We start from the raw sequence: 16,938 nt of genomic DNA on the forward strand, positions 1-16,938 counted from the left end.
TTTTTTAATTGGTTTAGACTAGAGTTTGGGTTTGTCTATAAGAAACAACAGAAGTGCTGAGGTTCCTCATTATTTTCCCTGCTTGAATCATTATTTCAGGGAAAAATCTTTTGCTGAGTGGTGTCTCATCAATATCTTCACTTTCATTTGTGGCAGCACTAGAGAAAATAATTTTGTAATCCTCTTATCCTGGTAAATGTGCATATTGATCAACAATTGATGCTGATAAGCAGAGTCTTCCCTTTTTTTTTTTTTTTTTTTTTTTTTTTTTTTTTTTTTTTGTTCTGTGTGAATAACTCCTGTAGGTAGCTGTATTATGGAAAGTCATGCACCTCTACTGCTCTATTGTGTTCACAAACATTTCAGCACACTTGGCTGTCTTTTTAATCAGACAGTATTCTAGATGTATAAACTTTGCCCCAATTCCTTTGGACCACGACTTTAAATGTAAATGAGTGACATTCTGGATGTGCATTAAGGCAAATTCAATATTGCTTCCTTTTTCATTAGCAAAACAGAATTTTGGAATTTGCTGAATATTCTTGAACCTCTTCTTACCTAGACAAAAGTGGCGGAAAAATCTCAGGAATTAAAAAATGCTTTCTTTCGACCTGCTAATTCTGGATAACTTAGCCTGTGAAATGGTTCTCATACATACCAGGGTAAGCACAGAGCACTCTGACAGTCCACCTCCTTCCTTTGCTACAAGCTTACATATGCCTGGACACACAGACACAAAGCAAAGGTGGTACAAAAAGTAAATCAAAATGCATGGTGCTCAGTCTGGGGTTATATGGGCCAGTATAGCCATCCTACTACTTTTAGGGGCCAGTGTAGCCATCCAACTACTTTTATACATTGTGCCATCATTCATTCACTCAAGTGAGTGCATTTTATAATACAGCAGAAGCAGTTATTTAGAAACACTTGTCTTTAAAGACTGCTTCGGCATGTGTGTTCCAGGGACTGAGAAATGGTAGTGTGGGAAAGGATGTTTTGAAGACCTTTTTTCTCTCCCGGCTCCCACTAAGTTCCCAGTTTAATGGATTTAAAAGACCTGCTTCTCAAAATCATGATTCTGTTCCCTGTTTCCAGTCTTCAGTCAAAGTGCTGTCCCTCACAGAAGGTTTGTCAGAAACAACTTCTTGATCCTGTGCTTGTTAGCTGCTCTCTGCCTCCAGGAAGAAGCAGCACAAGTCAGGAGTCCCTGTTTGATAGAGAAAGGAGATATTAAGTGCCTATTGTGCAGTGACTTTTATTCAAGTTAGATTTTGGCTCCCAACATGGAAATCAGGCTCTAGTGTGATTTGCCCACTCTGACCACTTTGACCACTTTTAGTATGTAAGTTGTAAGGAAAAAAAAAAAAAGGAAAGTTTCTCTATAGTCACCTTCCTTTTCCCCATGGTAGGCTAAGTGCTCTTCTTTGTAGCATTCCCTGAACATTCTTCTGAGCTAAGAAGCAAACTGAGAAGCACAGATTGGTACAGGTGTATGTGTACATTAATATACACTCATATTAGCATCCCAAAATACTGTGACTTGTGTGTTCAGTGGACAGAACCAAAAGCAGGATTGATGCTAAGCTTTGTTGTAAATTCAGAGCCTCCTGCTCGCTTGTTTGGCAATTTATAAGATACCTAATACCTGGTGAGTTGTAAGATGCTTAGAGCAACTTTGCTCTGGGCAATCTGGGATACTGAAGGCTGCTCTCAGCCATTCCATCATCAAAAAGCAACATCAGACCTCTTGATGCCACCGTGTTTATATACTTTATGAGTAATGGTAATAATCACACTGAGGGCTTCAATCTGCTGAGGTCATAGGTGGGTCCAATGTAACTTAAATTACCATGATGGCAGATATCCATCATGGATTCATCCCTTGCCTATTTTAAAGAGTCCCTCAACACAATAAACTGCTTTAGCTTTTGGAGCACTGGAGCACAGTAAATCAATGACCTTTTTTTGGCAGCTGCATCTGATTTTGCCTTCATTAAACTTTGTAAAACTAAACCTTGGCATATGATTTGACCACTAGAGAAAATTAAATTGTGTCCTTTCTTGGCAATACATAGGGATGGATCAATCTTCCCTGTTGTAATTTTTAAGGATTCCTTAGGTACAGTTCCCTGACATTATTTCTTACTCCAGCTCCTTGATATCAAGGACAGAAAACTCCCTCTTTAGACCTAATGTGTGAGTATTCATAATTTTGATTGCAGGAAATCTGTTTAAGACTGCTCTAAATCTAAATCCCTTAACATTTTTCTAAATATCAATCATTAAGCATTAATTCTGATAGTCACAATTGTTTTGTTTTGTCATATGAATGCACAGTTATTGTAATCACAGAGCAGGATTTCACTGTGCTGCATGCTGTTGAAATACAGAATTAAAACACAGTCCCTGTTCCAAGCAGAGTCTCAATCATCAGAAGAACATGTGAGGCCAGAGAGGAGAACACATGAGAACTGAGAAGCGTTCCACGTGACAGGAGATAGTTACAATGCTGGGTTTGGGACATCTTGACAACAGAGAGCTCTAAGGGGATATTGAATAAAGGAAATTATACAGCTTTGTGAACGTTTCTGGAGAGCTCTTTTCAAGCATTACAGGCAATGAGGTAAAAAACATGAGGTGTTTGCTAAAAATATATCTCAAGTGGAGGATGGGGCAAGGCTGATGAGCAGCAGCAGCTGATCATTACGTCTTTGATAAGAGAAGATGAATGTCATAAGGAACAACTGGTAAAATACTAGAAAATAAAGATGCATTATGTACAATTAGATAAAAGAGAATATATATTTTTCTGTTATGTGGAGAAAAATTCCACAGACATATTGAATAGCTCTGAAATTTATCTTTCCTGTAGTGTCCTGGAAGGAGTTAGAGCAGGTAGACTGCCTGGGCTGGAGACCACTGGCCCATACCAGTGCAGTAGCCAGCATCTAAAATAGTGAGAGAGTGAACAAAGCAATTAGCTCTGCATGGGCAGAGGGGACACACCTGAAACAGAAAGCATTGTGCACAACCACAATAAAGCAGAGCTAAGACGAAGCCTGAATTAAAATGCCTGCTCAGATAACAGGTCTGAATGACACACGTGATCCCTGTTTAATATTAGACATTATGGCTCATTGTAGCAAAGCAGTGAAGAAAACAGTGTGCTTCTGAAATCTTAAATCATTAAAGACTGTGGCAGGTGTAGATTCAACTGATGCATGAGGAAACAGTTTTTGGGAAAGGGTTTGAAATGTAATTTGAAAATAGGAACTCGAGAGATTTACTTAAAACAATGTGTTCAATTAATTCAGAGATGAAAAGGAGAAAGGAAATGTGCTGTAGCTGCAGAATGGATGAGATCAAGACTAGAGGGTCTTCATTACTTTCACAGTATCACAGTACATTAGAGGTTGGGAGGGACCTCAAGAGGTCCTGGAGTCCAACCCCCCTGCCAAAAGCAGGATCCCTTAGGGTAGTCCACACAGGAATGCTAAAGCTAACAATATGCTAATAATGTATAATGTATACTAAAGCTAATAATAATAATACTAAAGGGATATGCTAGAGTATGTTTCTGTGATTTGGGGAAGGAGACAGTGATGACCAGGTGGCTACAGGTAAGAATAAGGAGAGAGACACAAGGGGAAAGGAAACCAGAAGGTAGCACACAGTCACCTAAGGCAAATCAAACAGTAAGAGGTTCCTGCATCCATGGCATAGGCCGGGGGAGAGAAATTATAATTATAAAGACAGGAATGCAAGGAGCGCACAGAAGAAGGGGTTGTGTGTTATGCTGTGTACCAGAAGAAAACAGTGATGTCCCATGTGAAGAAAAGAAGGGAATTCTTAAGGTCATTAGAAGACATAGTTTGAGAGATTAAGTAGGAAGATGACACAACTGAAGGAGGACAATTTGTAGCAGACAAAAGTCAGCTGGGATGTAATTTTCAGAGGCACTGAAGATCCAAGAGAGAGAGAGCAGGATGTAGTTTTAAATAATGAATTTCTCCACATACAAAACTTTCTCTCTTCCTAATGGTTCTTCATGCCTTCTGCCCCCTTTCCCTTGTTAGCATAAAGATTATTTCCAAATTAATTTTCTTTTTTTTATGTCATTCATTCAAAAGAAGTCTTTAAAGGATTTAATTTGTAGCTTTTAAACCTGATTCCTGATGAGTATTTGTTCTTTAGTTTTTCATTATGTTACAATGTTTCAGTTTTTTGAGCCTTCCATGGTGATTGCAGCTATTATCAGTTAAATGCAGTGTTTTGCAAAGCTGGATGAAAAAGCATGGCACAATTCAATCTCTGCAAGCTCCTTCACAGGACTGGAAGCTAGTAACATTTTAGTGACAATCTGTATTCTGGTAAAAATTGATATCAAAAGCTGTGCAAAAGATAACAAGCATTGTGAATCCATTTTCCACCTGCGTGTGCTGGTTGGTTTCTTAAAGCTGTTTCAGAATTACTATAATAATGATCCGACTGCACTGCTGGATGAAAGAAGTTAATTGTGCCTAACCTTTCTAGCCAAACAGGCCACATGTTTGTAAGGGAAATATACATCCTGAGACTCTGCACTCCATGACTGGTCTGTTAGCAAAACCACAGTACAGACAATCTATGCTCCCAGTAGCTCTAACTAAAGAGAGTGGGAGAAGGTTCACCTAGTGTAACTTCTGCTGTGGAGGGAGAGAGAACAGGGCTCATCTATGTCAATATTCATGTAATTTTTCAGGGAACATGTCACCATGCAGGTTCCTGCAGCTCTCAACCCAAGATTTTCGTGTGACAGATTTTTCTATCATCACGGCAGTGACCTTGGCACTCCTGGGATGAGAACAGCAGGTTGCAGCACAATGTTCACCAGCTTCTTGGCAGCTGCAAAATGTTTTCCTCTTCAGGCAGCTGAAGCAGGGATGATGGACTGAGTCCTGGAGCAAGAAGTAGCAACAGTATTTTGTGTCCCCCTAAAATAATTCTTCTGCACACTTCCCACTAGATAAGCAGAGGGATGGTTATGCATTGCCAGTCTGTGGCTCTGAAATCAAAGGACCTAAAGTAAACTTTTTTTCAGTAAGATCTCATGAGTTAGGCTATGTAGAGTCTGTCAGCAGGGCATGGCAAATTCTTGCCCAGTCTGAAGCATAGATTCAGGCACTGCTTTTTGATGTAAGCTCTTCAACTTTAGCATTCCACAGCGAGGCAAATCATACAGCTGCTGGATCTGTAGCAACACACACAGTCAATAGTTTGGCCTTTTGGTTCTTCACACTTTTGCAGGTGATGTGCAGTAGAAAACTACCTAGGACTCCTGGAAAAAAAATATTATGGAATATCAATGGTTCAGAAAAGTGTGAGTCTCTCAGTACTGAGAGTAGAACACAAATCATCTAAGAAATCCAGCAAAGTCACCTGCTTCTAAGTTATTTGTCACCAGGTACTGAACCCTTGGGGGACCCATTTTTTTTCTGTTACTTTGGATTAAGTACAAAAGATGTATAGACTCTTCTACAGCTAGTAAATTTATTTTGTTCCACTGGGAAATAATAAAGTAATGAATTTAGAGGTACACATTATTAATGAGTGAACAGTGAAAATACCTCATTTGGAATGGTCTGCAGCTTTGATCTGTGGTGCCCAACAGGGAACTTGGAGATTTTTTTTCTTTGACAGCAGCACAATACCATTGAGGCCGTTTCCCTTTCCATGAAATGCAGCCAGCACTTTAATCTTTGTTGAGTCAGTTCTGATCTGTGATCCAGAAAGCACTGATGTACTCCTGATGATAAAGGTTATTTAAAACCAGTGCCTCAGTAGTTTAAAAAAACAAACCCAACCCAAACCCAAACAACAAAGCCAAAACCAACAACAAAACACAAGAGGTGCAGCCAGAAAGCTCTGTAGCAGAAAAGTAGGGATGAAGGGAAAGATTAAAATGAAGATTTGAGGCAAATATAAATGTTGAGATCCGGTTTTGTTCTTTTAAGTGTGTTAAAAAGACTCATTTCCTGAAGATGTTTAAAAGGAGATTGAATCATAAATTCTTTAGCAGACAGATTTTTTTAATCTTTATTTTTTTAATCTTTGTATGGGATTGAGAGTAACAGATCTCTGGACAAGGACAGCAATAGTAACAACTAAGGGTGGGGTAGAAACTTATCAAGAGAAGGAATCAAATACTGAAGCCCATCAGGCTTTTCTTTCTTTGATATTATCAATTTGTGGTTCTGTCCTAGCGCTGTATGCTTCCACTATTTTTCCTTGGCAATTGTTTTAGCAGAAGAGTGAAAAGTTGCTGTAAAATTAAAATTGTTCCTTTTCTGAGTTCTCTAAAAATACTGCATTAAAAATAATTAGTAAGTTTACCTTAGCCTTCTAAGAAACAAACATAAATTGCCTCTTGGTACTTCATAAAAGTGTTTCTAAACCAGTTACTGGGTTTGTGCCAGTGCCTTTGAAATGCATTGCCAGACCCATCTGGCAGGTATGTTATGTTAATTAAGGGTCATGGGCCCAGTGCTGGTCTTACTACTGTGTACTTAATACCTATGGTAAGATGAAGCCATTGCCCATCTCTCTGATTTCAATGTCATTTGGCCAAGCATCTTTGGTTCAGTACTGTCACTGTAACTGCATGATGTTCACAGCAATCTTAGTCTGTAAGATGCTACCTAGACAAGCTGGGAGATGTGTCATCAGGTGGCCCCTAGTAGAAAATAAACCTATATATTCCCCAACATGTATTTCTGGGAGCCCAGCACTTTCCAGATAAGAGCCATAACATGAGCACGATTCCTAGGGAGGCCCAAGGTAAACAAGAGGAGCCCTTGCTCCAAACAGGTATGATGTGCAAAGTACACATTTCTTCTGCAGGGAGTTCTGGTCATGGACCTGTCCTCTCTAGGTCAGAAAAACAAAGTTTGCAGCAGCATGTTCAGAAAGATGTAATTCACCTTTCCTCACCACATTTTCTTTTTACGATGGTCTGAAGTTTTCTGTATGATTTTCTAATTTCCCCTAGGGGCCCAAAGTGACTCAAAGTCATTTTGTCAAAGTGACAGAAGTCAGACAGGCAAGATCATGATGTCCCAGATAATGTCTCTTTGGTTGAGGTAATTACGGCTTCAGATCTCCTGCTCGTGTTTGTTTAGCTCCCAGTCCCACAAGACCAGAGACATGCTGTGGGTTTGTGATTTTTCAGAGTCCTCAAGCAACCTGAATGTAGGAGGAGCTCAGACATCTGCTGCCACACACATACACATATGTGCCACAAGCATGAGCACACCCACATTGCACAGTGCTGACCAGAGCAATTCCTGTGCCACAAGCATGAGCACACCCACATTGCACAGTGCTGATCAGAGCAATCCAGTCTGTCATGGGTGAAGTATAGATGCAGCCATCGAGGAATCCATACTGATTACAGTAATTTATTTAAATCAAGCCCTTTCAGGACATCTGGCTCTTCCCTGTGCATTATGTAATTTCCCCTTGAATGTAGTCTCAATAGCAATCCCATGCAGCTCCTGCATGTCTCTCTTCCAAAGTTTTCTAGCTGACAGTGTGTTTCTTAACTGGCAAGTGAAGATGATAAATCATGATTCCTCTTACCCTGAGGCAATACATGATGTCTCTTCCCTTTCTATGTTTTTGAGCATTTCTGCCTTCAAATCTGAATTTTTTCTCACTTTTTCTGACTTGATTTTACATTATTTCTCTGGTGGTTGTAGCTCTTGGACACACGGTAGATTTAAGTCTGTTTTACGAATTCACTGCTTGCTTTTCATTTCACAGAGCTCTTTTCAGCCCTTCTAGGAACAAATCTGAGCAGCACTAAGCAAGCTTGCAGTAGAGCTTTTGCCTTAGTCAGCAGTGTTAATATAGAAAAAAGAATGAGGCCTCTTTTCCATCTCTGTTGGAAGACTGCAATTTAGCAGGATGTTTGGATAAGCACTAACATCTAACTTTCAGGTTAAGTCCATGCAAGGTGCATTTCTGTAAGAGAGACTCTTTAATTAAATCAGCTGGCTCACTGTCAGTTTTTTGTGTTTGTGCTTTTTTTTGTGTGTTTTTGATGTGCTTTTTTGATGAGCTTCTTGTTAACCTGCTTTTAAAAGGCCAACTGCTTCTTTGCCAGACTGGGTTAAAGAAGGTGTTTTCTAAACTTAAAGATTTTGGTTATTACTCAAAACAAAACTTTTACTTTGTTTGGCATGCACTTATCTTATTGCCAAGCCTTCAGAGCTCATACAGGCTGCTTGTATTTGCCAATGAACATTACAGCTGACTAAGGCAAGACTTTTGGACCTCAGCTAATTTTTTTCTCTTCTTTTGGATTCACGCCTAGTAAGTGGCTGGTTTAGTTCACTGTACCTAAATTAAAAAGTTGTTCTAAATGTACAAAAAAAAGTGGTGAGCAATTATGCTCTCAGAGAGAGTGAGAATTTTTACCAAGCTTCTCTGAATCACTGAAGAATTCCACTGGCAGTGTTTGGAGACAGTTATCTGTTACAAGCTTTTTTCTGCTTCACTCTTTGTTGTGGAAGTGTTTGGGAAGTAATTCCATGACTTGACCCCAAACCATTTTCATATTCATTCCTATTAAAGACAAATAAATAAATAAAAGACAGGGGTGACATGGAAGAAGCTACAGATCTGTTAATTTGTAATATTAAAGCTTTGTACAGAGCCTGATATATGAGAGAGGAGGGAAGATCCAGTTCAAGTCAACCTATGCACCAGAACAGGTGAGGTGTTTCTGGTTGGCAATGAAAGAGACATTTGAAACAGATACTTCATTTAACAATATTGTTACTTTTATTTGGGGGGGTATGCACACAAGTTTCCTTTTAATATAAATATAGATAATAAAATACATCATATCCCTGCTTGGTTGTTCTCATCAGCTTTCTTGTTATAAATTCAATAAAATACACCTCACAATTAAGTCAGGCCAGTAGCTATTGGAAATTTATATCACAAATGAGTTAGTAGGATCATTTTTAACCCAGCAAATCTCAGGAGACTAAGCCATTATCATTTTGAACCTGCAGTGTCTCTCTTTAATGTGAGCTGGCAGATGAGTATGTGCATTGGCTGGAAGCACTGTTCCCTTGGAAATGCTATTTCCTACATCACAGGTGTCCCCAGAAAGGCTGGCTTTATTAAATTTCTTCAGCAAATCAATGAAATGAAAGCCTCTCCAACTGAGTTAAGAAGAGATATATTTAAAATGGCCTTAAAATTCCTCTCCTCCTTGCAAAAAACTCTAAACCAATACTTCAGTTGGTCTTCCAGTCTCACAAGAGACATGCATTAGAAAATTTCTATTACAACAGTGCAAAAATGGTTAAAATAATTTTTCTAGGTCATCACAGCACACAGCTGTACTCCACACTTGGCAGTGTGAATTTTACTATTGCAGATGCTGTATTTTTGTGAGGGATCATTACCAGACAGCTAAGCTAAATGACAGGGATCGTCAAATTTTGTCAGTAACTGAAAAAAAAAAAAATCAAGATTGCTATCATGTTTCCAGTCTTAGAAACAGTTTTATGTCTTCTTTGTACAGTGAGTGATCATCTTTGAAATTTGTTAGTCACTAAGCATAAGGATTCCCTATTGTTCCCTGTGCTGATTTCTACCCCAGACTGCTGTGGGTCAGGGCTAGGGCCTGATGCAAATGTCAGCTTTACAGAATTCCTGCACAAGTCCTGATGAAGTGAGGTCAACTTAACAGGCTACTGAAAAGGGAAGAGGAAGCTTTTCTACATCTATCAACACAAAATCCCTGCCTTGTCAGTATGCTAGTGAGGAAGATGATGTAAGGAAGAGCAGGGAGAGGAAAAGACAGGAGAAGATGACAGTTACTAGTTAGGGGTTATGGGAAATGACCCTTCAATTCAGCAAGTCACTAGGTTAGAGGAATCTGGGGCTGCTGGCACTGGGACTTGCTTTGAACTGGCAGATGGACTGTAAACTTAACTAACTAACTTATCTTAAGTGAGATACAGGCAAAGAGATATTTTAGCCTTACAAGGATCTCAGTATTGTCTTGGTAAGTTGAGAGGAAAATGAGATGGTAGCAGGGGATCTCTGAAAAGATGATCTGTGGTGTTTTGAATGACAGTGGTGTCCTAGTTTTGGGTCTGAGCCTGTGATTCATGTGCATTTCTTGCCTATGGAGAAAGGCTAAGCCAATGTATTTTCCTAGTTTAGCCTTCCTCGTTGCTGCCTGCTCAACTGCTTAATGTACAGAAAAAATGAGCAGTACTGTGCTGTGCAACAGAATAGGATGACTGCAGAAATCTTAATAAGGTTCTTTAACCTAGGGGACTTCATCATTGCTTTTTATAGCAGTAACAGCTTTCAAGGGAGTCGTCGTCTTTAGTTCCTCCATTCTCATTCTGGTTAGTTTGCCACATCTTGTAAATCTCAAAATGTGTGATCCAGCAAGCATAAGGACCCCCAAGTGGCAGTGGTTTTGTTTGGGTTTTGTTTGTTTGTTTAGTTTGTCTTTTGTTTTATTTTCTGGCCTAAACCAAAAGTTGGTGAGGGAATTTGGCACTTACCATACTAATCAGCCAGTTGCTATGAAAAGTTTCTGTTTCTGTAGGCAAGAATCTGACCAACTGGTGAGATGCTTTCCAGCTCTGCAACTGATGCAAAAGCTGCAGCCAAAGACTGCAGGTTTTAAATTCTGGTGACAGGGCAAGACTTTCCATTTGGTACACATGAAACAATGAGCATTCAGTGTGTCTGCGTCTGCTTCCTGGAAAGTATAACAGCAGCAGACAATATTATCAATTAGTTCTAAAGATCATTAAACATTTTTAAAGCTGTTTGCAGTTCTTGGTGTCCTCTGATTCCTTCCTGCATTACCTCTACATTCAGGAAGCTAAGTCCCTGCTTGAGCTTTGCTCATCACCCTGCTCTTGTTGACTAATTGGTCCCCAAAGCCAAAGTCAGTGGCCTCACTGTCCCTGTGACTCTACAGTCACTGTGGGCTGCCATACAGCTGTGGTTGTGTGATGATTTGTTCCTGTTTTGTTTCTAAAAAGGGTTATTATGATACCATTGTGAACATGTGATTGGGACTAGCATAGTTAATTCTTTAATTTGGGGGTTATTTCCCCCACCTGGCTGCACACTGTCTTTGCAGAAGAAGTTTTAAAGATGAATGTCATATAAGGCACCTTGAGAAGCCTATTTTCCTTGACCCATATAATCTCATAAATTACTTTTATTTAATGTCCATTTTAAAATGCTGTTGTACATATTTACCTGGCTGGATGTGTGTCAGATTAGGTTTGTGTATATGTACATGTAAAGAAAACTTCATGTATAGTAATTTCTGTTTCCTGTTAAGAGAAAAGGTTGTAGGATATACTCTAATCTACTCTCTCCATCTTACATTTCTGTTGCCTCAGAAAGGAGCTACATCTGACACACAGCACCCTATTTTTCTGTGAATAATCCATTTCTGGCACTATTGAAAGACAGTATGGGTAGAAAGATAGCTTTACTTGTGAGGACATCAAGCATCTGCCAAGAATAATTAGTTTGTTGGGGTTCAGATGGCCAGGAAGGGTTCAGTGTGCTGACAAAGGACTTTGCTCATGACCATGACAGATTTACTATAAGGTACTATGAGCCACTCAGAACTCTCTTGGTACTTATTTCTCAAAGATTTTTTTTTTTATGAGAGAGGAATTTGGAAAAGCTGTGATGGCTCTCTCCAGGAGCTCTTTGATAGTTGGGAACATAACAAAGATGTCTTCTCTACTGTTTTTAAAGAGAAGGGAAAAAATAAGCCAGCAAATCTTTAATTAAAGCAAATGCTTTTCGAACTCTATTGAAAAAAAATAGTTTTGTGAATTAATTTTTATTATTAGCCATTTGTAGCAACGTGGTACCTCCACACAAATTTGAATCTAAATCCCTTTTTCCTTACTTGAATCCTCCTTCCAGCTTTTCTCAGTTGGTCAGAAGAAAGTGGTTAAACGAATCCTAGATCATTGCTGGCAGGTGTACACAGCAAAGCTTCATTTTGTGATACAGAAGCCTTTAGAAGGCAGCCAAAGAGCAAATTTTGTTATGCATAATGCTTTCATAGTTATCAGCCTAATGAATTTGCAGCAATTTTGTTTGCATTGCCAACCTTTTTATGCACATAGGTTTCTTTAATGAGGGTAATTACTGTAATCCACTGCATTTAAATAGTATTATACATCTTGGGAAATGACACATGAAGCACCTCAAAGGTACATTGCACTCAGGATATGGGAACATTCTTCTCAGTGGAAGCTTTATGAGAAAGGAGAATGCTTCTGTTTCTACTGCTATGACATGAAACCTTTCCCAAACGTTAATATCACTTGTAAAGCAATGCCATAATTATTATGTCCTATTAGTAACTGTGACAGGAACACACTGATTTTCTGCATATCATTCTTGAGAGATGGATGGATGGAATAGGCTCTTCTACAAGCAGTAAAAATGTTACTTCCTCTATCAGTCTGTGCTGTGTGAATGAGCTCCTATGAGGGATGACAGAGACTGAGGAATGCCTTACACTACAGCCTTTCTGACAGAGACTGAGTAATGCCTTACACTACAGCCTTTCTGACAGAGACTGAGGAATGCCTTACACTACAGCCTTTCTGACAGAGACTGAGTAATGCCTTACACTACAGCCTTTCTGACAGAGACTGAGGAATGCCTTACACTACAGCCTTTCTGACAGAGACTGAGTAATGCCTTACACTACAGCCTTTCTGACAGAGACTGAGTAATGCCTTACACTACAGCCTTTCTGACAGAGACTGAGTAATGCCTTACACTACAGCCTTTCTGACAGAGACTGAGTAATGCCTTACACTACAGCCTTTCTAACGGAGACTGAGTAATGCCTTACACTACAGCCTTTCTGACAGAGACTGAGTAATGCCTTACACTACAGCCTTTCTGACAGAGACTGAGTAATGCCTTACACTACAGCCTTTCTGACAGAGACTGAGTAATGCCTTACACTACAGCCTTTCTGACAGAGACTGAGTAATGCCTTACACTACAGCCTTTCTGACAGAGACTGAGAAATGCCTTACACTACAGCCTTTCTGACAGAGGCTGAGTAAATGACTTATACTACAGCCTTTACCCAACGGGGGATTCACTCCAAAAATAAAACCAGTTTTAGAAACTAAATAGCTCTGATTTTGAACTCTTGTGTCAAGTTAGAATTGAATTTGAGAAGAGGGAGACTGAGAACTTGTTTCTGTGGCATCTCCTTTCTGTAAAACAACCCCTAAAGCTGTCTGAAAGAAAATACAGCATGCGATGTTAGCATCTAACATAGAAATTGTCATAGTGCCAAGGAACCTAGAGTTAAAATTGCTCCTTTCCACCTCTCAAAACCCCAAAGCCTACCTTTGTGAATTAGCTGCTTTTTACCCTCTAGTCTCCCAAAATCTTCCATCTGAAACCTATCCTTTTCTGTCTTCCCCTTTTTACTTTTCTTTGTCTGCGCTGTTTACCCATCCACTGGCTGACAGTGTCTTTACATCCAAAATGCAAAGCAGACAGATGGGCACCTCAGGAAAGAACATGACTAAGAGCACCAGCATCGGCGGGGACATGTACACACTCGAGAAGAACGACGGCAGCCAGTCGGACACGGCAGTGGGCACGGTGGGTGGTGGCAGCAAAAAGAGACGCTCCAGCATCGGCGCAAAGATGGTGGCCATCGTGGGGCTCTCGCGGAAGAGCCGCAGCACGTCCCAGCTCAGCCAGACTGGTAGGAACCGCATTTGGTTTTCCCTCTCAAATGATCATTCTAATCACACAGAATGTCCGTGTCTTGCAATTTCACCGTCTGGATATCCTGTTGTAGTTGCCTAATCAACCAAATTTTATGGGATGAAGAAAATGGCCAAACATTTTCCATTTTCCACCCCCCCTCTGGACATTTACTAAACTACCTTTTTTTTTTTTTAGCAAAGACCCTTTTCAGGTTGGACTGAGGCTTTTATTTTCTACTTGCTGGAACCTACTTAATGCACTAATTTCTTTATTCTCAGGAGCAAACATGAGCTGCTATACATCTGTGTGGGGGAAATCCTTACTGCCAGTTTGTGAACGGTTGCTGAAATGTTGCAAACTTCCTTTGCTTTTGCCACAAATAGTGCTTGCTTCTTTCATTGCATTTGGTCTTTTTGGTATTTAAACCTTATTTTAAATGAAACCATTCTTCTGAACAAAATAATATTTTATATTTTATTACTTTAGTACAATTGCTTTATTGACTATTAATTAATTTCTTTCCAGCCTGCATCTGTATTCACCATCAGTATAAATTTTCCTCATTCCTGCTTATTTATATTCAATTTTGAAACTGAAATATTTGATGTAGGAAAAGATTGAGAGGGGTTTTTTTTCTGCTTTGATACCTAAAAAATTTGATTTCTAATGCTTTTTGTTTGTTTGTTTAATTCCTCCTATTTCAGGGAAAATCCATATAATGCACTCTGAAAAGCTCTCACTGTCAGTTAATTAAGCTGCACAGGACAAGTGTTTTTTTACATGGAAAAAGATTACTTGTATTTAAATGACATATCTATAAAAATGGTGTTCAAGCAATGTATATAGTTCTGCACATACTTATATAATATTCAAGATATATACATAAGATGCATTTTATGTTCAGCAAAACTGATGCAATGTTATCATATGGTTCAACATAATTTTACATGGTTCAACCTAATTTTATAGTGTTCAGCTGTGTGTGGTCTCATTTGAAGGTCTCCATTGGGATTATTACTATTGAAACCCTGATAAGAGATTGTTCAGTTCTCTGGAAAGGTGGCAGTCTGTATTATGATCAGTGTTTTGTTGTACAAGTCAATGGAGAAAAATGATGATTTGGTAAATTTAGTAAGTAAACTTTTGTAGGAAAGGGCCTGCAGTGACAGGACAAAGGGCAATGGTGTCAAACTAGAGAAGGGCAGATTTGGGTTGGATATCAGGAAGAAGTTCTTCACTATGAGGGTGGTGGAACACTGGAACAGGCTGCCCAGGGAGGTGGTTGAGACTCCTTCCCTGGAGATATTCAAGGTGAGGCTTGATGAGGCCCTGGGCAACCTGATCTAGTTGGGGATGTCCCTGCTGACTGTGGGGAGGTCAGACTGGATGAGCTTTGAAGGTCCCTTCCAGCCTGGACCTTTCTATGATTCGAAATTACCTGGAAAGAGTAGAAGTTAAAAAAGAGGGGAAAGAAAGAGTTAGATAAGAGGGGTAACAGTAGGGAGGGAGAAGCATGTAAAGAGATCAGGGACCTTGAGTGTGCGTCGTACTGAATGTGATACGAGACGAGAGAGAATGAAGAGGTGGAGGACAAAGAATGTACTTAGTGAACACTCTGAATATCATGAAGACATGGAGGACTCCATCAGTAGGCAAGTCTTTGCAGTAGTCTAATGTTCAGCCAACTCACTTGTGGCTTTTGCAAATGACACTCTGGTGTCCTGGAGTTCAAATAAATGCAAGGCAAAAGATTCAGTCGTCTTTGTACAGGTCTGGGAAGTGTCTGGTTTCTCAAGAAAGAAACTTAGTCACTTTCTCACCTGAAAATGTCAATTTTACTCCTGGGATAGTACACTTACTGTTACACTTTGAAACTACATAAACCATGACAGTTATATGTAATGGTATTGATGTATTTAGATATTAAGTCACATACAATTCACTACATTACTAGTTCCAATCTAATCTGCTCTCTGACTGTGAGAGATGTTAAATGAAGGGTGCAGCTCTTTGTATGCTCTTCAAATATGTTTCAGTACTAGACAGAATCTGCATTGTGTGGCTTGCCTAGATTTGATTTCAGTACCACTCTGCCTTAGTTATTTGGGGCTTCTAATCTGTCTCTGTTATATTCAATCAGTTGCCCAACAACTGATTAGATGCTCAAGTCAGGAACAAATGTGAAACCTAACTCTTTCAGAAGGACTCAAGGTCCTTTGTCCTTTGGATGGGGTGTCCTGAAAAATTCTTGAATATTTTGGTGCTGTTAGAGGTGCTCTGACCAGCAGTCCTCTCTTGGCTGTTCCCTGGAGGAGGTCTGTGCTCAGGGCTGGCCTGTGTGTGGCCCCCAACAACAAGACCACCCAGGTTGGGTTGTCTTGTGTACCTGCTGCTGCACACCAACTCCTGCTGCCCTGATTGGCAGTGCTCCTCAGGAAGCTTGTGGCCACACGTGGCTGCACCCAGCAGGACAGGCACAGGCATTGTTCACATAGGTAGCCATGTGGTGAGCAAGCTCTTGGGCACAGGGCAGCTCCTGGATGAAGGAAGGATGTGTGTGGTGGTGTGTCTCCAGTGATACCAAGTGATGGCCTACTGGGTGAGGTCACATCACAAAGAAGTTTCTTGCATGTCTATATCATCCACTGGCACATCTCAAAGAAAGTATTGGACACCAGCATCCTGCATGAACTCCAGGGGTTTAGAACTTGTAGTTAATCTGTTTTATGAATTTTTAAATTTCCCTGGTTTATCTCAGCAGATTCCTGTTTTCAGATGGCAAGAGCCTGCAGAAGGAATCCTGTCTGGGTACAAACATTGGTACAAGGGTGGGACCAAAACACCAATGTGCTGTAGACGTCCTGTAAGTACAGTTTTCTGGAACTGAGAAGCAGGGGATACTCAGGTGCCAGGGTGCTGGTATTACACAGAAACTGGTCAAGTGATAAAGGATTTTTAGGTATTTTCTGATGACATTATGGCATTCAATTGATAAGCTAAGTGTCTTCTTACATACTAGGCTTGAGAAAGCATGCTGCTATCATGAGATGACAATACTGCTTCTATACACAGCTGTGATTATATTTATAGCAGCTAAGCCTTTATAAACTGTGTGCACATATGGGAGTCAGT

General features: G+C 39.9%; 1 protein-coding gene across 38 annotated transcripts in view; it reads left to right on the top strand.

Moving 5' to 3' along the window:
• Positions 1-16,938, top strand: part of RIMS2 (regulating synaptic membrane exocytosis 2) — a 387,973-nt gene that overhangs the window by 333,428 nt on the left and 37,607 nt on the right. For 17 of the 38 annotated variants that reach the window (XM_054385548.1, XM_054385553.1, XM_054385542.1 and 14 more), the window contains one exon: positions 13,560-13,801. The exons of 20 other annotated variants lie outside the window; for them this stretch is intronic. In XM_054385548.1, the coding sequence (XP_054241523.1) occupies positions 13,560-13,801 (242 nt within the window). Of the gene's footprint in view, positions 1-13,559; positions 13,802-16,938 lie in introns of those variants that run through there. One more of the 38 variants, XM_054385581.1, reaches the window with a different exon arrangement.

The sequence above is a fragment of the Indicator indicator genome, chromosome 12 (genome assembly GCF_027791375.1).
Source record: "Indicator indicator isolate 239-I01 chromosome 12, UM_Iind_1.1, whole genome shotgun sequence".
Lineage (NCBI taxonomy): Eukaryota > Metazoa > Chordata > Aves > Piciformes > Indicatoridae > Indicator > Indicator indicator.